We start from the raw sequence: 26,882 nt of genomic DNA on the forward strand, positions 1-26,882 counted from the left end.
AATTAATTATCCATCTTCAAGCAATTCTGCTCATCATGAACTGACATTATTACTAATTATACCATTTCCTGTAGGGTTGCTACTTGATTGTATGATCTCCTGTATTAATGTTTATGACAAGTAAACATTGTGAATTTCTCTTACTACTGTCAATATTCAATCTTCAATGCTTTCCATACTGCCAACACTTCTAAATCATGTTAATCCTTACAGAAACTAAATAGGATAGTACAATATCATGACATAAGAGCTATAGAATCACAAAGGAAATTCTGAAGCTGCAAATGTGATTTAATCTTTTGCTGCTGGAGCAATAGTATACTTATAGTATTCTAGAAAGTGGCTAGTTTTATTCTCTAATGATCATCATTATTTTTGTTATTGACACCATCATCACAATTAACCCTTTAGTGTTTAAACCGACCATATCTGGCCCAAATATTCTACGTTTTATATTTGAACTAGCCATATCTAGCCTATTACACCTAACCTACATTGACATTCTAAAAATAAATAATCACATCATTGAAACCTCAAAGCTATAAGATAAGGCATGATTAATTCAAAACAATTTGAGTGAAAAAGCATTACATTTAGCAGTGTAATCTGAACATTAAAGGGTTAAGCATTAAAATATAGGAGTGTAGATAGTTCTCCCTCAACATTTTATTACTTTGACTAAATTTTAATATTCAACAACAAAGTCTACTTAGTCACTTTAATTACTGGCCTTTATGGATTTTTACAGATTAAAACAAAACAGGTAAATTAGATTTTCTTTTCATAGTTCATATGGGTAAAATTTTCTTTTGGAACTATATGACACTGAAGTCCCTTTTGTACCAGTTCTGCAATCCTTCATCTCTTTCTCTTTTTTATTATTAATCTAATGACTTAAAATGAAATAAATCCTTCAATGACTTTAAATAATTCAGGTTAGATATGTTATTTGTTTGAAGAACTATAGATTGTTTATTATTCTAAATACTGTTTAGAGCGGTGGTTCTTAACCCTTTTCTTTTTGTAGTACCCCTCTCCATCCCCTTTTATGTAGTTGTTATGCTAAGCGCCCACCTAAGTGGTGAGTGAAGCATCATGACTAACTAACTTAACATGGATGATAATTTATAAATTTTACATTTAAAATGGATTGTATAAGCTTTTAAACAGTGAAATGATAAATTAATGAAGACAAAAATTTACTTTATGCATTGCTAGTTAATGACTTCCTTGTGCCTGATGGGATCATTTTATTTTAATAACCATTACTAGTTTTATCATATATAATATAATTACTTCTATAGGTAAAATTCAGTATGTTAATTATGTTACCTCACCACCTTGTCACCACCCCCTGAAGCCTAACACCCTCTTTGATATGCCCATTTGAGGGCAGTACCGCTTACGTTGAGAACCTCTGGTTTAAAGTAACACTAAATCAAAACTTTTGACTTATTTTTGATAATTATTTAATTGGTAAATTGATATTGCACTGATTTTCATTTACACTAATTTTTTACACATGAAATTTATATCAGTTTAGAAATGGGAAGTTGTAATGATTGTGTCTTTCTGAGAAATATATCGGCATAGAGGAAGTGAAGTGGTATGACTGGGAATCTAAACTGGGTCATGGGCTCAGCTCCTTAGGGACTTAGCTCTACTATACAGTACTTGCCATAGTCTTTGATCACACAACAAAAACAGTGCTTTTTTTTTTTTTACTCAAAAAACATAACTAATGTTAGACTGGGAAACTGAGTGAATGTTAACATTTACATAGCTTTGCCATCATTGTGCTCCAGTGCCTGTATGATGTAGTTCTTGGACCCATCAAATCCTGTCAAACCATCCATCTCGTGCCTGCATGGAACATGGATGTTTAAAGATGATGATGATGATAATTGTAGAAATTTAAAAGACAATTTATTCAGCACTCTTGTAAAGTTTGAACTAGTGGTTCCTAAATAGTTTGGTGCCATGAACTCAATACCAGTGCCTTTTAGGCTCATGCTATTAAAATCATCCAGAATAATACTTTATATGAAGATAATTTCACAATAAATTAGAAACCAATAGAAATTTCTTAAAAAAGATTGATGCATGTACTTGCCTCTGCTCTACCATCTCCAAAATATCTCCAGACTTATCTTTCTTTATGCCATATTGTTAAAAGATAAGTCTGTTAACCAATGTTAATAGTGCCAGCCTTAAAGACTTGTGCTTGAAAGAAATGGAAGAGTTTTTATTAGCGATGGTGATAGGTAGATTGGTTTATAGTCATCTTTCAGATACAGAAAGACAGATGTCAAGCGATTTACATGTCCACCACCACTGGAAACATTTATTCCTTTCAGATGCAAAACTTGAAGGCTGCCAATGTTAATATTGGTGTGATGAAAGGATTTCTGGAAAGATTGCAGAAATATTAGAGTACATGCAATTAAATGTGTGCTATGATGACAAAGTATATAAAAAAAGGGGGAAATGAAAGGGAACCAGTGTTAAGAGTTCTTCTGATGGGCAAAGAACACTGGTGATGCAAATTCTTTTGTGTAGATAACAGCACTGGAGTAGGTAGAGTAGGCATCTGATGATAGAGAAATTGTGGTAGTTAAAGAATATGTGACAGAATAATTAAATTTAGGCCTATCACAGATGACACGACAGTGACGGTGATTTTGTGCATGTTCCACTATCAGGAATGACAGACGAGTAAAAAGTGCATTTCTGTGTGGCCCTCTTCTAAGACTACCTCAGTAACAGATGGCATCAATCTTGTTACAAGGGTTAGTGACTTCAATAAACATGTTGGGTAATAACATACTCTGCTATATGTGGAGGCCAGGTACAAGGAATGAAAAGAGATCAAGGCTCATGGAGTCCTGTGAAGCAAATATCTTAATTATTTGCAACACAATTGTCATGAATCCAGGCAGCCATTGATCACTTGAGCATGTGAGCCAAGTGGACTTTATACTCACCAGGCATAAGATAGACAGTGTTTTGTGAATATTATGTCTTTCTCTGCTGAAGAATGTACTATTCAACATAGATTAATGACCTCAGGATAAGGGCTGAACAGACTCAAAGACAAACAAAGGAAGGAAGGTATGGAAGCTGAAAGATCCCTCTACTATATGTAACTTTTTGGGAGCATTATGTGATGCCTGTGATATGAAAAAAGGGAATTGATAAGCTTCCATTAATGGATGATAACAAGGAGAGAAATTGAAATTACAAGATGTGTTATGTTGATGAGAGGTTTGAGGTGTTCCAGAGTGTGAGGCACTGTACCTGCATGAATCGGAACAACCAAATCGAAAATGAAAAGAGTGGCACTGTGCTGGAGATGACCTATCCAGTCCATGCTGGCATTGGGATGGGGGTAAAATGATGATGGTGATAAAAATTCTTCCATCCCATTCCAGGGATTGGCACCAGCTTCAGATTGTTTCTGTGTATTATTATTCAATTTATTCAGTATTTAGCAAAGAATATTTTTAAAATGGACCAAAATGGATGAAAGAAATTGTAAAGGAAAATAAGAAAATAAAGTAGTAATAAGAGAAGATATGTAAAGGTTTCTTTTCAAATATACATTGGCATAAGGGTTGGGGAAGAGAATGCATAGTTGATTACATTGATGCTAGTACTTGGCAAGGATGGAAAGGAAAGTTAATCTCAGCAAGATTTGAAGTAATAACATACAGGATGTAACTGAAAAGTGCGCTTTTTTTTTTTTGCACTTCTAACAGTTCTGTCTCCTCATCATGGCCATAAAATATAATTTGTGTTAATTAACCCTTTTGTTACCATATTTCTGTTAAGATGCTCTGTGTTTCTTTCAATTAAGTTTAAATATAACAAAGAATTTTGTAAAATCACTTAGTTATCATTAAGCTAATGTTAGGAACATAAATTGTGACTAAGGTTTGGTGGAAGATTTTAATTCAGAACTTATGAAAACAAGACATTTGTACTTCAGAGCCAGAGCCGGTTTCAGCCAGGTTGGTGTCAAAAAGGTTAAATCTCGAGAAGGTCAAGCATTACTAAAAGTTGGGAAATAAATCCTTTTTAAAAAATTTTTTTTTTTTTATCGTTTTGTCAGATGAAGTGGAGAAGCACACATGGCTCCTTTTTCAGGGTTTTTGAGACTTCTGTGGGGAAGGATGATATCTTCCAATTGGGGTTGTGGCCCAAATAATTGCAACAGAGTGAACTTTGCTATAGTTACCCAGGGGCCAAAATGGTGATGATAGTTGATGTTTTATATCTGCCACTCTAATTTTTTAGAATAGTAATTCTATTAGTAAGAATGCAAGAGAGCAGATTAATATGTGAATCACTTGGCAATTTACTTGCTACATAACATTGTACTCTTGGACTATAAGTTTGATCCTTATTACTTATATGAAGGTATATCTTGAAAACAGATATTTAAATGTCCCCGTAGGGTTTGTGCCTCTGTTTGTGCATGTATTTGTATGTTTACATGTGTAAGTACAAGCATTTTCTAAACAATAACTTTTGAGTGTCAAATGTAAAGTGCAAGAAACTTGATATATTAAAGATAACAAAAAAAAAAAATAATGGTAGGAAATTATTACAAAAAAACCGTTTTAATTACACCACCATTTTTTTTTCTAATGTTAATTCCATACTGGTGAATGATGTTTGTATAATACTGTGTGAACCACTTTAATCCACATATGGTCTTTGCAGATGTGTATGTATGTATACAGTACATATAACAACAATTTTTTTTTCATGTTTCCACAACTAGGGTTGTTTATGTTTTGCAAATTCTACACTCATATGCATGCATGTGTGTTTATATACACACATATATACATACGTGTGTGTGTGTGTGTGTGTGTGTGTATTGAAACCGTTTTCTAACACTATCTACTCAGCTGTGAATAGAGTATTGCACTTAAATTTTAGTTTGGCAGACTGAAAGAAGTGGGAGTAATGTGCCAGCAGCATACATAATAGTCTGCGTAATAAGTAGACTAATAATGTGTGGTATTTATGTGTGTGTGCTAATACTGGGGCATCAATATGTCTTTGTACCCGAGAATATCGTGTGTGTGTGTGTAATATATATATATATATATATATATATATATATATATATGAATATTGCAAGCTTTGTAGTGTTTTTTTTTCTGCTTGCTGCTTTGTAACATAATATGTACTATCTGAAGTATGGCTATTTGCAGAATGAGAGAAGATAAAGCAAAAGGATAAATTTAGTGTGTCTATATTGGCCTCAGCGTACAAAAAGTTTTATCAATATTCATTAACAAGAAAATATTTTGTGTATGTTTGCAAGATGTTTTCTCAAATCTTTGAGTTTACTCCTACATAACACGATGTTATAAGAATTGATATCATTCCATTCACTTCTTGCTCTCTTAGGGTTGAAACTCTCCAGGATCTCCTATATCTGACTATGTTAGCTTCTCACAAAATCATAAAAAGGCAAATGTTGTTATTGTCTGTTACAAGACATTATTTTTAGCAAATGGTGATATACATCTATTCATAATTGCAAACTGTGTCTTTATATTGGCAATAGGAGACAAAGGTTTTAGTTCAAATAGGAGGATAGAAACTGATTTAAATTGTAGTTTAACTATATACACTTGTGGTTTAATGTTTGTTTTGTGACTTATTTAATGAGAAGTAAAAAAGAAATTGAGGAATGGAAATTTTTATTTTGCAGTGGGTCGCATCGTGGTGGAGCTTTTTTCTGACATCTGTCCCAAGACATGTGAAAACTTTAGAGCCCTCTGTACAGGTAATTGTTTCTTTTTTTTGCTTTCCATGTTATTTCATTATCAATGTTCATTACACGTTCATAGAATTGTTTATTGTCTTGTACTTCTAAAGAGTCCATTGTCATTCATTTTGTTTGTGTGTTTTAATCATTTCGTTTCTAGTGTAGTTATTGTATTGGGTTGCCAGATAAATTCATTCTATTTTGAATAACTCTCCATCATCATATGTCTGAAAAGAGGTAAAATTTATTTCAATTTCAAAAATAACAAAAAAAAATAAAGGAAGAATGGAGATTCAAAAAGAACCATAAAAACACTACATACAGTAAGATTATTTTTCACATTAATTCAAATAACATTGGAAAAGATAAAAATAAACGAAAGAAAAACTGATTAAATTTATTTCACAACACAATATTATAAAATATTAAACATATGTGGTGTTTTCAGTAATTAATTAACTTTATTATTTTTCAGGGGAAAAGGGTTTAGGGCAGAAGACTGGAAAACCTCTTCATTATAAAGGAATCCTTTTCCACCGAGTTGTTAAAGATTTTATGATACAGGGAGGTGACTTCACAAAAGGTAAGAAAACGTTTCACCATGTTCACCATAAATTTGTTTTCAGCTTACACTAATTGTTTGTGAAACTCACTCTATGTTGTTAGCTTTTGATCTAAACTAATTATTTTATTAAGCATTGAATTTTTGCAATACATGAAAATATGTAATATTTTTATAGTAACCATTAATACTTGGAGAGAAAAATTGTCACTCTCATTTTCTTATTTATATTTTACATAATATCACTTTTGGAAATGAATATAAATTTTAGAATTTCTGTGGTTTACTTATTGTAATTCTTTCATTACTTTTGTGAAAATACTTTCGTTTTAGTAATTAGAATTAGGATTAGACTGTAAAATTCCTAAATATCAGCAACTTTTAGGGTTCAAGATGTCTTTATAATGAATTTTCCATTGCTGAAGAAGCTTATTTTTTAATGCATTTATTATATAAATGTGTACATCATCTAATGTCTGTTTTCCATGCTGGCATGGTTTGGACAGTTTGACAAGTGCTCATAAGGCCAGGAACCACACCAGGCTCCATTGTCTGTTTTGGCATCATTTCTAAGGCTGGATGCCCTTTCAACACTAACCACTTTACAGAGTATATCGGTTGCTTTTTATCTGGCACTTACACCATTTTTTTTAACGTGGCAACAGTGCTTTTTGCGTGGCACCAGTGCTTTTTACGTGGCACCAGTGTTTTTATGCAGCGCCAGTGCTTTTTACGTGGCACTAGTACTTTTTACGCAGCACCTTCTATTTATTCACATTATTTTGAATTAATCCTGCATTATCTCATAGATTCAAGATTTTGATGGTGAGATTGTTGGTTTTTAGAATGACATGGTAGGGTAGGAGGGAGAGGCTGCATCTGGCTGTTTTGAATGTCAGACAGAATATTTGGGCCAGATATGGCCATTTTAATTGCTAAAGGGTTAATCATGGTTCTGCTTGATCAAGGCTAACATGGGACTAAGCAGCAACAAAATCCCATGCAATAGCTGATGTATTACTAGCAGATTTATTGGTAATAATTTTGTGAGTGGTAGATGGAAAAAAAGAACATTATTTATTTTATCAAAACACATAAGAGGCACCTGTGCCGGTGACACGTAAGGGATACCCATGCGGGTGACACGTAAGGGGCACCTGTGTTGGTGAGACATAAGGGGCATCCGTGCCGGTGACGTGTAAAAGATGCCCAGTACACTCTGTAGAGTGGTTGGTGTTAGAAAGAGCATCCAACCATAGAAACCACGCCAAAACAGATTGGAGCCTGGTGCAGCTCTCTGGCTTACCAGTTCCAGTTAAGCCATGTAACCTATGCAAGCATGGAAAACAGGTGCTAAATGATGATGAAATTTGAACAAATTTAAATTAGACACTTATATAAAATGGCCATCTTTGTGTTAATATAAATTTAGCAGTTTATAACAGCTATTTTACGAAGGAGTTAAATATGAATAAATAAAAATGGTGGTGTTAAGTTCCTAAAAATCTGTTAACTTTTTGTTTAGGTGATGGTACTGGTGGAGAATCTATATATGGAGGAGTGTTTCCTGGTACGTATTTGCTGGTATGTAGTTTGGTGATTTAATATGGCTTGCATTGGCCTGGTAGGTGTGCCTGACTAACTAATATATATATATATATATAATTTTAAAAGCTTTAAAATTTTTGCTTTTATTTTCATTTTTTTTTTTGTGTGTGTGAGTGAGCACATGTGAAAAATAATTGAAATATAATCAAGTCAAAGTGAATGGGTTTTTTTTATATTTATTATTATTTTCAGATGAGAATTTTATCCTGAAACATGATCAGAAATATCTTCTTTCTATGGCTAATCGTGGAAAAGATACAAATGGATCTCAGTTTTTTATGTAAGTTTCTAATTTCTATTTTACAACGATATATTTGCACAAATTAAGGGAAGTGGCTTTGGCCAAAATATATTTGTTGTACCATGGTGTCTTATTAAAAATATATAGAAACCAGTTTGTTAATGTTATATATGCCTGTTCATGTATATATTTAACTGCTGAAGATTAGGTCTTGGTTATTAATTAGTTGTAAGACAAGCAAATAGTTTGTGTGCAGTTTAAGCAATGGCAAAGTAGGAGTAGTGGGAGAAGGGGAAATGTTTGATGGAAGGCCTATGTTACCATCTAGTTCAGAGAGACAAAGACTATTACCAGTGGTTGAAGCAGCAGTGTATTTATGACATAGTGGTTAGAGTGGTTAGTTTTATAGATGTGTTGAGAAAATTTCTGTGTGCATATAGCAACAGCACCACCAGGTGTGTGAGGTATACATTAGCTTCACAGAAAGCTAGCAACTGATTGGAGCTAATTTTCTAGCTGTGGTAAAGAATCTTAGTGTTACAGATGTAGTTTTGGCAGTGTTTAAATGTAAAAATCACCAGCAGAGATTGTGTGCCCTGACATTGGCAGTGATTTTAATGGTTTGGAACTAATGATAATGAAGTAATAATTGTTTACCTTTGTGATGAAAAATCAAAGAAGTCCTTTCTTGGAAATGAAATACAGCATTGCATGTTTTCATAGATTTGGATAGGTTCTTGTAGTGTGATGAAGATTGAAAAGTTTTGTAAGGGAGGTGCTAGTTCTAGAAGTTAACAGAAGGGGCAGTTTGAAGTTAATAGAAGGGATTTTCTTAGACCAATCACATTATTGGGTTGGGTAATTGGAACTTTCCAACTTGGTGACTATGTACATGTGAGGATGAAAGAGATTGAATGAAGGAGGGTTTGGGAAGACCAGTGTGTCAAGTTGAAGGCAAAATTGGTAAAATATGTAGCAACTTTATCAGAAGACTTCTTGCAGAGCCATCATGGTTCAGAAACGACAGGTAGGACAATTCTGAAAAGTTAGTAGTGGCCTTAATGAAATGATTCTAGAAAACCCAGCTGCAATTTGGGAGGCAGGAGAAATTGCAGGTTGTGCACTGGCATCTTTTGGTTTCCTAATAACTATCTTGCATGTGTTTGTAAATGCCTCATGTTGAATGCAGTAGTGTTGTATACTTGTCCAGCTGGTATGTGTGAATTATTTGAAATGTTTTGATTTATATGTTGTATTTGGTAGTATCTTAGTTGGAGTTTTTTAGAGGGACAGTTGCTGATGTTTAACTGCTAGACTACTGAATGCATGATCATGAGTTCAACTCTTATGATTGTGTTGTCCCTCTGATCAAGGTAACTAATGCTGTTTGCTCCAGTTTGCCTGATAAGATAAAAAATTGCACACCTCTCCTACCTCATGGTAAAAGGTTCACAGTAAATTGAGCATTTAAGGGTGCTAACATTAACTCCAACAAATAAACTCTCCTATCATCCATGCAAGCATAGAAAAATGTATGTGAAGCAGTAAAAAATAATTCTATTTAAATATACAGTAGAGTTCCACATACATGATACACTAGGTCGAAAAACATTAACTGAGCTTATCTAATTATAACGGAAATATAAAAGAGCAAATATAGCAAAAGCAGTTACAACAATAATTACATATAGTACAATAGATATATCATACAATGATCACAGTTCCAAATATAAACTTGTCTCCTCATATATATATATATATATATATATATATATATATATACATACACATACACACACACACACATATAGTTTCAATTAGAGTAGAAGGCTCATATTTATCTATTAAGCTGCTCTAGGAAAAACTTTTCTGAATCTGGTTGTGTAGGTTTGAATTCACCTGTAGTGATAACTAGATAACAGTAAAGACTTACAGTTACATTTTCTCCATGTGTTTTGTTTTTTTTCTGTTCTTCTAAGTACATCTACTGCCTCTACTTCTCTGTAACTCCCTCCAAACACTCACAAGTAGATGTTGCAGTATCTGTCATCTAGCAACTATCTCATCTCGTGTTACTTTTCTCTGAAGTTATCAGCTTCAGTGATCCAAATATATTTAATTCCTCTTCGCTCTCACATTCCAACCACACAATCACCATTGGTGTAGAGGCCAAATTGTTAACCATTTTTATTGTCCACACCAATTAGTTTTATCATTTACTTATATCTCTATCTCTGAACAGTGTACATATTTGTCATTCTTTCTCACCTCTCAAACTAACTTTTGTCCAGCCAATACAATCTTAGTCCACATTAAAATCTAATTATTACCTAATCAAAGCAGCCCACTCTCAGTTCTAAACTTTGGTAGTATGTGTGCATTGCTTCTGACTCATATGACAGCTGATATCACTTGCTTAGATATGCCCCTCCATATTCTTCACACGCCCAAAGCCCACAATACCAAAACCCTGCAGTAGTTCACTTGCAGCGATACAGAGGAAGAACACTGCCTACAACACTTGAAGGAAGTAACCCACCGTTTCCACCTGGAATGAGTTCATCCATCAGCGTGAAATCTGCAAGATAGCCATCAAGAGAGCAAAAGATGTCTTTGCACATCACATGGCCTGCAAGTTTCCTATTTCCTATATTGCAACTGAGCTTTCAGGACCTTGGTCAAGATGATCTCTACTAACTTTGCAGAATCTCCTACCTGTTACTCCTCAACCAAGATAGCTCTGTAAGTAGCTCTCCTTCTGATGAAGCCACAATATTTGCTGCCCATTTTGCTTCCACTTCCACACCGCACATGCAACAAGGCACCTCCCTAGACAATAGCTGTGACACAGTATTTTCAAATATTCTCAAATCCTGCATTCCTCTGCTGGCTCTTTGTTTTTTTTGCCTGAATTATTCAGACTTTCTGTTACTTGGAAATTGCCCCTTGTCTTATAGAAAGGCATGGCAACTACTGATGAATTGTCTTCACTTATAGCATCTCTAAAGTGATAGGAATAGTTGTAAACATAAACCTTTTTCACACCTAAAATCTCTTTCCCATTCAGTGACTACCATTACAGCTTTTGTTGAGCTACATCTACTGAAGACTCTCCTAGCATATCACACGCCACTGGTCTCTCAACCTTGAAAACTTCCAAGAAGACAATGTTGTTGTTTTTGACATAAGCAAAGCCTTCAATTGTGTGGCAAGCAGACCTCCTGAGTTGTCTGCCTATGGCCTTTATCTGTCTTTCATTGCTTAGATTGAAGGTTGTAGTTCAGATTGCTTCATTGCAGGATGCACTAATGGATCTCTTTACCTGAAATTTTTTTCATTTCTGGTTTACCTATAAAGTTTTCTGTCACTGCTCCATTGCAGCATATGTTATGGAAGTAACCCACGTATGGATCCCATCTGTTTCTTTTCTCTTGCATCTGTTCCATGAATGTATGATCTACATTTTATGAACCCTGGTGGGACCCAAAGTTCAGGTATTATTCCCATAATTTTCTTTCCATGCATTAATTAGCTCCTTAACACAAACTCTTATGCATATGTTACCACCATTAATTGTTTTTTAGCCTTCCACACTCACAGGTGCTGTCACATGTAACCTAAAACATTTCAGGTTCTGCATGTGCTGCTTCGATGAACAAAGACTTTGAAATCCTTCTCCATTGGGTATACGACAACTTGATCTCATTATCCATATTGTCTCACTGCCCAAACCTTATACTGAATATTTTACTCAATTTTTCCTCTGTAATTGATTTCCTGCTCCTATGTATATTTGTCCTTTATATCCCATCATCTTTTGTCAATGTGTAATCTGTTTCTTGGTTGGTTATAGATCTTAAATGTCTTCTAAAGTGCCCAGGAGGAGTCTTAATTTAAATAGGGATTCATACACAGTATGAGTAATCGAGGAAGGCAAGATGATTGGAGGAGGTATATAGGTATCTAGTTCTTAGCAGCAGAGGCTGTCAAAGTAGCAATAGAAGAGGCACAGGGGAGGGACAGGTATCAGTAAAAAATCCTAAATGGAGCATATACACAAGACCTGTCAAGTCAAGTGATATCATAGTCATGGCCGATGATGGTGTCATGTAACTGGCGCCTGTGCCTGTGGTATGTAACAAGCACCCTTCGAACATTGGGCCTTATAGAGGCCATGCTTGAGATGACCCGTCAAGCCAAGTGAAATTGTAGTCATGGCTGATGCCAGTGTTACATAACTGGCACCTGTACTAGTGACATGTACAAAGCACCCATTACATTCTTGGAGTGGTTGGCATTAAGAGGGGCATCCAACTGTAGAAACCATGCCAAATCAGATTAAAGCTTGATGTAGCCCTGCAATTTACCAGTTTCAGTCAAACCGTCTAACCCATGCCAGTATGGAAAGCCGACACTAAATGATGATGACACCAGGCTATAGGGCCTATCTTTGGCCTCAAATCTGCCACAAATTTGTGAGACAGTGATTGAAATTGAATAGTCTCATTTAGAAGTGGTCTAGGATAATTTTGTACTAAGTACTGTCAGTATCCAAGATACAGGAGAAGCATCCCAGTTGAATTGCACTTAAGCTTTGTAGAAGTTCATCGACTTGATCGAAGCTGAGAGATGAGGCTATTAGACCTTTTGGTGAATACTACTTTGGTAATATATCATTTCAGGATTATGAAGATTTGTTTTTGTATTTGTGTGTGTTTGTGTGTACATGTGTTAATACTCAGTTTCATTGTCTTCTCTTTTTTTTTTATTCATATTTCCAGAACAACAAGAAATTCACCACATTTGGATGGGTAAGTTTTCTGACCTGTTATATTCAAGTAATGAATCTGTAACATATATTTTGACATGTAAATGAGCATTTTTACGTTATTAATTTAATTCTTTATGCTATATTGAATTACAGTTGGACAAAAGCAAAAACGTTTGTATCAACTTCAGCTGTTTATTTAGAACATTTTCATCATAATTCTTGCAAAGGTTATTACAGTTGTCTCTAGTTTTTCTTTCCTCAGATAATTAGCAAGTAGTAGCTGAATGTTAAATGTACTATAACATTTTATCTCAAGCCTAGTCATTAATATTTTATTTTGACTATCATTGAAGATGTGTGCTTTTTCTACTTGATGGTTGATTGGTTAGTATTAAGATGCATCCATGTTTTAGATACTGCAACCAACAATTCAAGCCAATATCCACATTTTGTAAAATCATTCAATCCGTGTTCACATGAAGCAAAAGACCTGTAAAAATCTCTTGATATTGCGACAGGAAAATGACATCAAAAATAGATTCTCTAAGTCTGTGATTTTCTTTTTATTTAATCATAAATTACAAAGTAGTGTAATGCCTTTATGATAACTAAATTTGATAAGGTTTTATGTTGAAGATTTAAGAATGAAAATAGGATTTGTGCATAGACAATGAATCATGATTTAGCTGAAGTTTCTACCTTCCTTTTTCTCCTTCTCGTTTTATAGGGTTCATGTTGTATTTGGTCGTGTGATTAATGGAACGGACGTTGTTTGCCAGATAGAGAATGAGAAGACAAACAGTCAAAGCAGTCCTTTAGAGCAGGTCAGAGTGGCTAACTGTGGAGAATTGGTGTTGCAGATGAAGCCGAAAGGTAGTGTATAATACTACTATTCTTTTTAAGATTTGCTTTTTAGTAGAATGATTCTTTAGGTTATCTTTGAATTTATAATGAATAAATTTGTGTGCTGTAAGTGGAGTGTGAATTTTGACATTTCAGGCACACAGAGTTAACTTCTGATTTTGAATCTTATAAACCAGGGGTTTTCAAACTTTTTGACTTGCGGACCCCTTTATATTTCAGGCTTTACCTTAGGGACTCCCTTATAAACGCTTAGGAAATTTATACATAAATATTTGCTTAAAATAACATATATTTTTACATTTATTTATTTAACAGTATTTAACAAATAGGTTTATTGTCAATTAAAAGATTTCGATTAAAAAACATATATAAAATCAAATTGCCCATAAAAAGTATTAGCTGTCCAAGGACCCCCTGTCTTGTCCTTGCGGACCACAGTTCTAAAAGCCCTGTTATAAACTGTTTCTAAGATATTTTTCTGTTTCTGTACAGCCCTTTGTCAGCTATTCTATATAATATTCTTTGTATTTCTGTGATTAGCTAAGAAGAGACGACACGAGTCAGAAAGTGAATCAGTTTCCTCATCAGGATCCTCTTCAGACTCTAGCTCTTCAGCTTCAGAAAGTGATACTGAAAAGAAAAAGAAGAAATCAAAGAAGAAGAAGAAGAAATCAAAGAAGAAGAAAGAGAAAAAAAAGAAGAAAAAGAAAGACTCAAAGTAAGTTTCTTTTTATCCCCCTTCTCCTTCATAAAAGAAATAATAGTTTCTTTTTTCGTATTCTTCATGTCTGTCTTTATATCTTTGTAATAGTTTTGAAATTCTCGGTGTTTATCTCCAATGGTATTTAAAGACTTAGTTTTCTGTTGGGATAGTAAGAAAATTGCCATAACTTCCTAAGATGATTCATTAAATGAAGTTTTTAATATCCAGATAAGCATTCTAGGTTTTGAAAGGTAGAAAATTTTTCTGTTCAAAAATGGTTCTTTTGCTTGATATATAATTAGGTGAACTCTTATTTGACAACCCTAATATAGTTTTATTTGTCATTTGATTTTGAACAAACCTGATCAATTGGCAGAGTCTTTAAAGCATCAGAGTGTTGTGGTATTTGTTCCAGCTCTCTGCATTCTGAGTTCAAATCCTGCCAAGGTTTTTCTTTGCCTTTCATGTTTTTGGATTTCATAAAGTATCAACCTTCTCTTTGCATTGTAGGTGTTTTACTGATGCAATTCTCTCTCCTCACATTCTGTCTGTTTTACTAGATCAAGTGTAGAAGGGCTGAGAAGGTGTCTATGCCTCCTTGCCAGTACATGAGCACCTAAAACAATCAATAAGAGCATAGTATGTGATACCGAGTCATCCTCAGTTGTGAGTGATAGTTGTAGTCTAGGTTATTTTCCAACAATAATTACTAGCAGTTTTCAACCTTTCTACAGCTGGAAATGGGTGCTACAGCCCTTCCCTATAGCAGCTGAATAATACCATTTCTGTCTCTTTAAATCGAGGGATACATAAGAACAGAGAGCCGTGTTATTTACATAGAATTTCTTGCATGCAAGAATTTTATTAATGTATAAGTTCTGATAAAACAATATCTAAATTTGCAGAGCAATTGAACCCATTCTTGTATGGAATAAAAAACTTAATTTTTTGTCTGCATAATTTAACATTAAAAAATATATTAGAATGATTAATGTGAAATCACTACTTGTAGCAATTTTTATTCATTTATTTCTATGTATTCTATTCCTTTGTATCTTCAAAATCAAGAAATACACAGGAATGAAGGGTTGTCATCCACTGTTAAACCAACTGTTGTCACCCAACATCTATTTTTTTTCTTTTTCTTCAAAGGAACTTCATATGAATATGAAAAAATAGATGTAGCTGGTTTTAAACTAATGACTGTATAAGTGCTTAGTAATTCAGCTCCATACTAGAATTATTTTTCCTAAAAGATAAGTTCCTTGAAGTAATGGAAATAAAACAACTTTTGTAAATATATCCATCAACATCAAAAGTTTTCAACATTTACTTCATAGCAGAATTGCTAGCATGGCGGGCAAAAAAATGCTTAGCGGCATTTCATCTGTCTTCACATTCTGAGTGCAAATTCCACTGAGGTCGACTCTGCCTTTCATCCCTTTCAGGATTGATAGAATAAGAACGAGTTGAGCACTGGAGTTGATGTAATCGACTTACCCAACTCCCCCAAAATTGCTGACCTTGTGCCAAAATTTGAAATCAATATTGATATCTTCAGTTGATGTTTTGTTTTCCTTTTGTTAGTCACTCATATGCTATTGAAATACTAGATAGGAGGGAAAGAGAATATAAAGATGTAAATTATAATGTAGTGACAATTTTTCTCTTGTTCCTAGAAATGATGCTGAATCGGATTCGAAAAAGGACTCTGCTCAAGTTTCCTCTGTGCGGCCTGAAGAGATACCTGATGTTCCAGCACCCAAATTTCTCTATCGAGGCAACCCTCAGTTGCAAGATAAATCCAGGTTAGTATTTCGTTATCATCATTGTATTTACGTAGTTAGTTAGATGTCATTACATTCTGAGATCAAATCCTGCCAGGTCAGTTTTCCATTTCATCCCTCCTGGTTTGATGAATTAGTCATGATCACATTCAATTCCCTTTCAAAATTCTGGCCTTTTTACCAATTTAAAAAATCATTATTATAGTGTTTTATTATATTTGATATGCATAAGGCTCTGAGCTGGCAGAATTGTTAACACATAGGACAAAATGGTTAGAGGCATTCCTTCTGGTTCTTTACATTCTGAGTTCAAATCCCACCAAAGTCAGCTTTGTATTTAATCCTTTCAGGGTAAATAAAATAAAGTACCAGTCAAGTACTGGGGGTGAGAGTAATTGACAAACTCTTTCATCTAAAATTGCTGGCCTTGTTCTAGAATTAAAAAGAATTACATCTGATATATATGATATGTAAATTATTACAGTACTTCATCTGAGTTAGCTAATTACTGTTCTAACACTTTGGCACCACCTTCAATTATATCTGATTCTCATTCTTATTTTGTTCTATTGCATCAGTACGTTTTAGAAGTATTGGCATTTTGCCCAATTTTATCACACTTGGACAATGTAATATCTCTTCAGAATTTCTTTCTTTTCTCATCTTGAAAATGGTGAAATTGTTTATCTAAGTGTTTCTACATCTGTTAGAAGTAGAAAGTGATCAACTTCTATTTGGAAATAATGCAATTGTCATCGACAGAATACCTATTTGAAATATGAAATTTTGCCTGTTTTCAAGTAAGAGTTGGTCCTCTGATTTGTTTAGGATTGGAGTAATTCCAAATATGATCTTAGAACGTGAATACCTGCTCAACCCATGTCAGCATGGAAAGCAGATAGAAGAGTGATGATAAATGTGATGATGATGGTGTAAGTGGTTGTGGTGTTGATGATGAGTGTACTTTATTTCAGGAATTCTCCAGTTCGTGGAGAAACACACAGGAAATATCCAGATTCCAACTACAAAGGCAGAGGCACAAAATATTCTAGCACTGGTCGAAAAATCAAGGGTCGTGGAAGTTTTGTAAGTTCATCCTTTGTTTTTCTTTTTTTTTTTCTTTTTTTTTTTTTGTGATTTCACACAACACCTGTTTCTAATTAGTTCAAAATTTTAATCACCTGAAGATAATCCTCTATAATTGATAAATCATATCTTTTGACACATGTAAGATGATCATAGACTAGATATATTTTGGAACTTTTTTGATCTAATCAACGGAACAGCTTGCTTGTGCAATTAACATGCAAGTGACTGAGCATTACACACACATGTACTCTTAAAGTAGTTCTCAGTGAAATTCAGTGTGCACAGAATGTGAAATGGTGGGCCCTTTGAATTACAGGTACAACTACAACTCATTTTTGCCAGCTGAGTGAACTGGAGCAATGTGAAATAAAAGCATCTTGCTCAAGAACACAACTCACTACTGGGAATCGAACTCATGACCTTATGGTTGTTAGCCAAAAACCCCAACCACTAAACCAAGCATCTTCATTCACAAATTTACATACTCCCTCACTGAATATACCTTCAGCTAAGGAGTGAGAAAAGTTGTCTTGCTTAAATCAAATGATAGCGTTAGATTTAGATTCCAAAGATAGGTAAGAAAATTCACCTGTTAATCATTTAACCACAACTGGCCTTCATGTAATCAGTTCACATGAATTAAGGGATGAAAATATTGACTATTACTCACAAAAAATTTATATTGATATTAACTGTTTGCCAAAATGCAGTGACTGTAGATTTTGTGTTACTAGAATCAGTAAAGTACATTATTTTTTATTGCATGTTTTTGGATCACGGTATCTTTATTTTGGTTTAATGTTATATTTCTTGTAGCGTTTCCGGTCTCGGAGTAGAGATGGTAGCATTACTCCGCCACATTGGCGTCGGGAACTGGATAGAATCCGCCAGGTAGATAATGGTGTGAAGACTGTTGCAGCTGCTAAAGAGAACACTAACAGTGCTCGTTGGTTGAAAGGAGATAAATTGGATTCAACAGGAAAGGAAATCAGCAACTCCACCCGCTGGGTGAAGGGAGATACACTAGAGTCAAACCGACAGAAAAATTCTGAGAATCCAAGCCGGAATCGTGAGAGCACTGATCACGATGGTTGGCGTGTTCATAGCGAGAGTAAGGACAGAGACAGGGAGGCAGACGACTGGAAGAAAGACAGTCGTCGAAGCAGCAGCAGAGATCGTCGGAATCGGAAAAAAGAGCAGAGTAAAGAACAATCAAGTCGAGACAGAGACAGAGATAGACAGCGTGAGCGTGAATCTGATCGATCTAAGAGACAAAGTGTAGAGAAAGGCAGTGAGTCCAAGAGGAGTCATTCACCATTGGAGAAGGAACGTACAAAGGATTCTCATTCTCACCGTGATGCTGCCCATCCTGATTCATCCAAATCTAATAAGGTTGCTGAAGAGAGCAGGTTTGTACTTTTCTCATATTCTTGCACATCATCATCATCATCATCATCATATCTGGTTATAAAATATAAAAAAAAAGTTGTCCGTCCTTTTCTGGAGGAACCTAATTTAATACTTAATACAATTATCTTAATTCTTTAGTTTATCCTCATGTTGGCATGCCTGCATGATTAAGAAGTTTGCTTCACAATTATAGGGTTTGGGATTCAGTCTCATTGTGTGACACCTTGGGTGGGCAAATTGTTTTCTGCCAGTGTTTCACATTGACCAGAACCATGTGAGTAAAATTTGGTTGACAGAAACTATGTAGAAGCCCTTTTAAAGGGCTATTGTTGTTCTTGGACAGAAGACCTATTTTAACACCACAACTGGTACTTGGGTACCTTTAGTGGAGTCTAGTCAAGCTAGGTCTCTGTCCTGAGGATAACTTCTTCACTTCCTCTACCTAGCCTTGGAGGCCCTGAAAGTATCACGGATACTACCCTTCCTCCTCTGAGTTAGTCATAAAAATATTTTAAAATGTTAGCATGGGAAAATGGATGGTGTACAATCTAAAAATGATTGTAAAACATTTAACTTTGTTAATAAGATGGAATCACATTGCATGACTTATTTTAAAAAGTATAGTTTGCCTAAGGTCTTTTTAAGTCTATAAAAAAAAAAAAAAGAAATAGTGCTAACTAACAATATTTACTTTTAAAGAATCAGTGATTCTTTTCCAAATCCCTAAAGCCTTTTTGAATAGATAATTTTCATACAAATACATACATCAATACAGCATTCTTAATTATATGCACTGTTAGATAAAACTTGATCATACCTGTATTGCAGTCACTACTGTTGAACAATACTGATTACTTAGTGTATTATACTAATTATTACTAAGCCAACTATTTAACCCTTCAGTATTTAAACCAGCTATATCCGGCCAAATCCAGCCAAAATATTCTACCTGTTTTATGTTCAAACTGGCCAGATCTGGTTTCTCAATTCTACCCTATAATGTCATTCTAAAAAATTAACTGTTGCCTCATCAAATTCTCAAAGTTACAAGATAATGCATGCTTAATTTGAAACAATGTGAATAAATAAGCATTACTTATGACAGACTAATGTGAATTCTAAAGGGTTAACATATTTAAAAAAAAATAAACTGATTATTTCATTGTTTATCATCATCATTAAATTTTTGTTTTTTTCCGTAGTTGCATTAGCTGGATTTTCAAATTTTGATAGTTGTTTAGGAGAGTGGGTTATATATCTTTAGATATACACCTAACTTTCCTACATTAAATTGGAAGAGAACTGAACGCAGAAACTCCAAATTGATCAACAACAACAAATATTTATTGTTCGGTGGAAAATAAAACAGCTTCTAATTGTCCGGTTTTAGAGTAGCCTGAAATGTAGATGTACGGTTCTTCGAGCTGGTGTCGTTATAGAGACAACTTGGTTCAACCACACTCAAAAGGGAGAGCTTGCTTAGACGTCTTGCTTGGTCGCTGTCTGCCTTGGTAAGAGACAGTCTAATAGCGGGAACGCTTCGATGTTGAAACCCACGCATGCGTCGTTAAGGATTCAGTAGCGGTGCCTATGCTTTTTGGCGCCAATATGACGTCACTACAATGGCTCCCCCTTGAGTGTGAAACACGAAATTAAAAAATTTTGGAGGGACGTCTGAGGCGAGATGGCCATCGAAAACCACGCAGAAAATGCGGCACAAATATATATCAAAACACTCGGTTTTATCTTCACTGTATGAGTGGGATTTATCCATTCACGCACAACAGTCAGAGCTAGCCGATTTGGATATTTAATACCAGGTAACAGGTCGAAACTGGCATCGATGCTCAACCACAGCTCCGCAACTGACCACGACTTCCTGAGTACAGACACTCCAAATCAACACACTCGGTTTTGTCGACTCTGTTAGAGTGGATGTTTTCCACTCACGATCAACAGACCAAATTTTCCTTGTGTAAACTTTCATAGAATATTCCGTACCAGGTAAACGGTCACAACTAGCATCTGATGCTCATCTATAGCTCTGCTCACCGACCACGACCTCCCGCGTATGGACATTCCAAATTTCCTTGTGTAACTTTTTACGAACCGGATACATAGTTTTTTTTTTTGTAGTGTGTTTAGTTGTGTGCTTGTACTGTCTGCGGGAAAAAAAAAATTTTTTCTTTTTTTTTTTTTTTTGAAACCCACCTTGACGTGCCTGAAAGGAAATGGAAAATAATAGTCAGAAAGAAAGAAAAAAAACGTCTGTGTCAGCTTGGCACAATGTGAGTTCGTATAGTCGGAAATGCTATAGAGTCAATATCTCACTGTGAAATTGTTCAAAAAGTCGTTATGATGATGATGATGACGGCGGCCGGAAACTCGTGTTGCTCATACCAATGATGATGCTGATCAGTCCAGATTGTCGTGGCTGCAGTCGTTCCTTAGTTGGGGTCACCACTTTAGGAGAGTGGGTTATATATCTTTAGATATACACCTAACTTTCCTACATTAAATTGGAAGAGAAATGAACGCAGAAACTCCAAACTGATCAACAACAACAAATATTTATTGTTCGGTGGAAAATAAAACAGCTTCTAATTGTCCAGTTTTAGAGTAGCCTGAAATGTAGATGTACGGTTCTTCGAGCTGGTGTCGTTATAGAGACAACTTGGTTCAACCACACTCAAAAGGGAGAGCTTGCTTAGACGTCTTGCTTGGTCGCTGTCTGCCTTGGTAAGAGACAGTCTAATAGCGGGAACGCTTCGATGTTGAAACCCACCCATGCGTGGTTAAGGATTCAGTAATGGCGCCTATGCTTTTTGGCGCCAATATGACGTCACTACAGTTGCATTTGTTTTAGTGTTAAATTGCTTTCCTAATACCAACCATTTTAATACAGTAAAACTAAGGTTATGCTACAATGTCTGTGGTGGGGATTATACTGCCTTGGAAAAGGAAGGACATATTGGATGATTTTGTCCTGGATACACTATTCCTGAAAACCATGTTTAGATTGTCACATCTGGAATGTCTTTAGGTCAGCATCATCAAGGCTGTACTGGGGCAACAACAATATTATTATTATCATCTGAATTTATAAGATAAGTAATTATCATTATTATACTCTGATATATTCAGACTAGTGTCTTATAGTTTTAAAGTTATGGTCATGTACACTCTAGCCTTTTTCCAGATGCCTGTTGTTATTTAGTAACATATTCAGTAACATATTTAGTTAGTTTTTAGTTTCTTTGCGTTGCAAAGCTCACGGCTGTCAAACTTGTATGATCTACGTGCTTATTTTAATTATTATATTGTTTATTTTTGGTCTCTTCTTGTTATTTACTAAGACATAAATGAAATATAGTTTTATTATTATTAAAATAGTAAGAATTTTGAAAAAAATTCATTTACAATGTACAAAAGAATTTATTGTAAAAAATCTAGCCAACATGTTAAGTCTTTTTAGAAATTGAAAAGTAAACTAAAAAGTAACCTGAAGTAATTGCCCTTTAAGTTGTAGATCACATGCCAAAGTAGCACACACACACACATGCACAGGTGTGGTTGTGTAGTAAGAGGCTTGCTTCCCAACTACATGGTTCCAGGTTCAGCCCCACTGTGTGACACCTTGGGCAAGTGTTTTCCACTTTTGCCTCAGGCCAACCAAAGCTTTGTCAGTGGATTTCATAGACAGAAACTGAAAGAAGCCCGTCATATATATATATATATATATATATATATTCGCCATGATAGATCGCTAGCCACTACACATTCTTTAGTTTCTCTCCTTGTTTCTTTCTGTGCTCCTTTCTGTGTTTTCGTCCCTGTACTTTGTGGTTCAGCGAAAGAGGCTGATAGAATAAGTACCAGGCTTACAAAGAATAAATCCTGGGGTCGATTTCTTTGACTAAAAGGCAGTGCTCAAGCATGGCCACAGTCAAATGACTGAAACAAATAAAAGAATAAAAGAACACACACACGCACAACTGAGTGGACAAACAATTCTAAGTGGTACTCATCACATTTGTAGGGGTTTACATATAATTTTATGGTTTAAAGTTTAGTGAGCACTGCAAAATTTGAAGTCCTATGGAGTTGAGTTAAACTATAATTAAATTATAAGCAATATTTTATTGAAGTTTTAAACTTCACAAACTAGTGTTCAGAGTTTTATGTAACCACTCATCAGACACTCATGAGTAATACTCACAACTGATGACCAGTTATATGGAATTACAGTTTGTGACAGCTTCAATAAAATACTATTTTACTCTACCTTTGGTATCCAAGTACTGTTTTTACTCCCTTGTTTTGCAACTGTGTGTGTGTGTTTACATATATATTGATTGTGGAATTGAACTTGTATCAGCCAAGTAAACTGCAAGAAAATGACATACGTAAGCACTGATTAATTATTGGGTGTTAATTGTTATAGTGACTTCATGAGCATGAGTTCAATTTCTGAGGCACTGCATCTGTATGTGCTCTAGTTTATATGGAACAATTAAGCTGACTCAATAAGCACACAAACAACTAATACCAGAAACCATTCCTGGCTTGGACAATGGAATATTGTCACAATCTTATCAAATATGAAAAGCTCTTGAAGAAGGCCAGAGGATGCAATATCCAAAATATTGTGACACAACTGAGGATGCCAAACCCAAAATATCTGTATATTTGACAATATTGGTGTTGAAAATTAATTGAACATGATGCTTGTGGAATAATGTGCTTCTAATGAATGGTAAATAAATAATCTCTTTGGAAATAATTTACATAAAATTCATTGCCCTCATTAAAGATAGCTACATTTAGTAAAAATAAAATTAAGGTTGATGATTTTTTAAAGATTTCTTTAACAGGCTTGATTGATTTTTTTTTTTCTCTTTCAGAGACAACCACAAAGATGATGCTAAAAAGCATAGGGAGAAAAAGTAAGTGCCTGTTTAACCCTTCAGTGTTCAGATTAACCTCTCAAATGTAATGCTTATTTGTTCACATTGTTTAAAATTATTGTCTTGTGCATGTGTGCACACACATTTATATGCAGCCAGCTTCCATACAATTTCTGACTACCAGTTTCACTGAAGGTATTGATCAACCTGAGGCTATCACAGAAAACACTTTTCCTTGGTGTCACACAGTGGAAGTGAACTGGAAACCCAATGGTTACAAAGAAAACTTCTTAACCACACAGCCAATGTTGGTTTATATCATATTAATTCTTTGTTTTACCACAAATATTTTTTCTAATATATTATTAAAAAAAACTAACTTTGCCTGAGTTGACCTTTGTGAAAATAATTAAAACAGTGAAGTCATCATCAGCATTATCATCAGTGAATTTGAAAGTTCAGTTGTTGTACACCAGCTGGGAAAACGAATTGATGTTGATGCTTTTTGTTTTGACCCAGCGTGATTTATGAAATCTTTGTATTGCAAAAAAAAAAAAAAAAAAAAAAGCCTTCCAAAATGATTGTCACATTCGTTGTTTCTGTCACCATCACCACCACCATTACCATCATCATCACTGTCAATAATAATCATAAGGTTAAATTATCAAAGTAATTTTTGATTTTGTTGCAAATAATTTATCTTTATTTTTTTTTTAATATTTTTAGGCACAAGAAGCATAAGAAGCACAAAAGGGGAGGGAAGTCTCCGAAGGATCGAGAATCTCGTTCCAAATCACGCAGCCGGAAAAATGCTTCGGATTCTGATGTAGAAGTTCAGAGTGCAAAGACAAAGGGGGAAGAGAATCACGAAACAAAAGCCAGCAAAGATGATGGGGAAAGTAGTGGAAAGAGGAGCAAACCATCAAAGCTGCGAAGTCATGGACAAAAGACGGAAGAGAATAAATCCAGACACAGCAGCTGGTTGTCTCAGCAAGTGGGTCCAGATCACACTGACAAACACAACAGCCGATATCGGCGTTCTACTCGTAGAAACAGTAGATCTTCTTCAAAGTCCTCACACACTGATTCAAGGCATCAGAACAAAAGCAGAAGACGCAGTCGTTCGCATTCCAAATCACATGTGCCCAGAGACCGAAGGTCATGGTCGAAATCAGCACAGCCATCTCGATCACATAAATCCCATTCAGCTGATCGGAGTCGTAAGAATCGGTCCACTTCAAAGTCAAGACCAAGATCTAACTCTCCTGAGCACTACAAGAGGAATAGAACAACACGGCGTTCTCAGCGGCAGCATTCTTCTTCGTCCTCTTCTTCATCTCCATCACATCATAGAAACAGGAGTTCATCTCGTCACCAACACAGGTAAAGCGTTTTTGAAATATTTAGGCTGTGTGTAGGAATCACACAATTGTATATTGGGCTGGGGAACTAAAGGAAAAAGATCTTAAAATGGTTTACTTATGTAAACACAATTTTTGTCCTTGAGTAGAAATTGTTATTTCCTATTTGATTACCCCTAAAAAGTATGAAAAATGACTAATATTTCCTTCAAATTTTGCTTTTGTTACATTTATCCAAGCCCCCAAAGAATCCCTCTCAACACATGGCTATGATGCTCTCCCCATATACTCCTGCTCATGATCAGAGATGCACATATTGTCAGCCACTAAGGAACATGCTCGTGTGGTTGAGGTCAAGCAACGGACAAGCAGATTTGTGGTGTTGAGCAGAATATTTGCTATAACAATATTTCTACTTCAGCAACTCAGTGCTGAATCTGTCTGAAATGTAATGGAAAATAGGTCAGTTTCAAAACATTGATGTCCAGGTGACAAAAGCACATTTTGAAGGGAATGGTAGTCATTTCTTTTTGATTTCAAAATAGAAGCAAATAGGAAATAACACTAATCAAAGACAATGAAAAAAATAAAATTTTTGTTACACAATGTTATTTATCAATAAGGTTATAGTCTTTATAAAGGAAGGGTTGTTAATTTTACTGAAGGATTTGTAGTTAACGTTTTATTGCAAGATTTTGATAGTTTCTGTTTAACTGTCATTTTGTCTTTTCTTTGTCTCTGTCTCTGGACTGTGGCCACGTTTGGATGCTGCTTTCAAGAGTGTAGTTGAACAAATTGACCTCAGTACTGTTTTATTTAATTTTTAAGCCTGATACTTATTCTATTGGTCTTTTTTTTTTTTTTTTTTTTTTGCTAGACCACTAACTTACAGGTATATCAACAAACCAACACCAGTTGTCAAACGGTGGTGGGGGACAAACACAAGAACACATACATTGATATATATACATATATACATATATACAACTGGCTTCTTTCTGTTAATCCTTTGTTTTGTTGGTCAACACCCCAACAACTTAACTAACTGCAACTCTCCTCATACATTTGTAAAAATATTTTCTTTTCTTTTTTTTTCTAAAGTCGCAGATATTCACATTCAAGTTCTGGTGGACATCACAGTCCACCAAGAAGGCGATCTAATGTGGCTGAAAAGCGGCAGAAACTTTTTTCCCGAGATGCACTTCAACACCAGTTACTTACATTTCAAAGGTAAATTATTACATTGATATATTCAGTTTAAAGCTTTAGAATTTGATAGGGTCTTCACTTTAATGTTTTATTCCATACTTTTTTTTGCTTTATTTATACTTGGGTACAGACTAATTTCTGTTTTATAGCTCACTACAGGCTCCCATACTTGGGATGATGAGCTAAGAATAATTCTAATTAATGAAAAGGAAAATACATTGTTAGAGTTGGGCAAGGGAAGGAACTTTCAAAAGTTTATATGAACCAAAAATAAATCTTTTATGGAAATAAGCAAAGTGACAATTGAATGTTTTGGTTTCATTGTCCTCAGTGAAGGGTAGATCACTCAATTATTGCCAGGAGCTTAGAACTATTAATAGGAATAGAACTGTATATGAAGAACATTAATTTGTTGATCAAATCAAAATAATGGTGGTAGTAGTAGCAGCAGCAGCATGGGGGCATGCGCTGTAACAGCGTGTTGCTGCATCCCCCGTTTGTTGGTGATTTTCCCCCTCTCCTGGCAGATGATGCTTTTGCACCACTCAAGCAACAACCCTCCAACCTAGGGGTCTGTTTGGG

The 26,882-nt window shown here is 34.9% G+C and overlaps 1 protein-coding gene across 5 annotated transcripts in view; it reads left to right on the top strand.

Annotated features, from left to right (window-relative positions):
• The window catches only part of LOC106881822 (uncharacterized), a 53,487-nt gene that overhangs the window by 10,932 nt on the left and 15,673 nt on the right, over window positions 1-26,882 (top strand). For 2 of the 5 annotated variants that reach the window (XM_014932334.3, XM_052968666.2), the window contains exons 3-15: window positions 5,732-5,806; window positions 6,264-6,371; window positions 7,876-7,920; window positions 8,151-8,238; window positions 12,981-13,010; window positions 13,698-13,843; window positions 14,375-14,552; window positions 16,217-16,345; window positions 17,299-17,410; window positions 18,230-18,822; window positions 23,728-23,769; window positions 24,457-25,113; window positions 26,193-26,321. In XM_014932334.3, the coding sequence (XP_014787820.1) occupies window positions 5,732-5,806; window positions 6,264-6,371; window positions 7,876-7,920; window positions 8,151-8,238; window positions 12,981-13,010; window positions 13,698-13,843; window positions 14,375-14,552; window positions 16,217-16,345; window positions 17,299-17,410; window positions 18,230-18,822; window positions 23,728-23,769; window positions 24,457-25,113; window positions 26,193-26,321 (2,332 nt within the window). Of the gene's footprint in view, window positions 1-5,731; window positions 5,807-6,263; window positions 6,372-7,875; window positions 7,935-8,150; window positions 8,239-12,980; window positions 13,011-13,697; window positions 13,844-14,374; window positions 14,553-16,216; window positions 16,346-17,298; window positions 17,411-18,229; window positions 18,823-23,727; window positions 23,770-24,456; window positions 25,114-26,192; window positions 26,322-26,882 lie in introns of all 5 variants that reach the window. The other 3 variants (XM_052968665.2, XM_089354253.1, XM_014932335.3) reach the window with 3 other exon arrangements.

This window comes from Octopus bimaculoides, chromosome 6, assembly GCF_046866305.1.
Source record: "Octopus bimaculoides isolate indiv1 chromosome 6, ASM4686630v1, whole genome shotgun sequence".
NCBI classification, from domain to species: domain Eukaryota; kingdom Metazoa; phylum Mollusca; class Cephalopoda; order Octopoda; family Octopodidae; genus Octopus; species Octopus bimaculoides.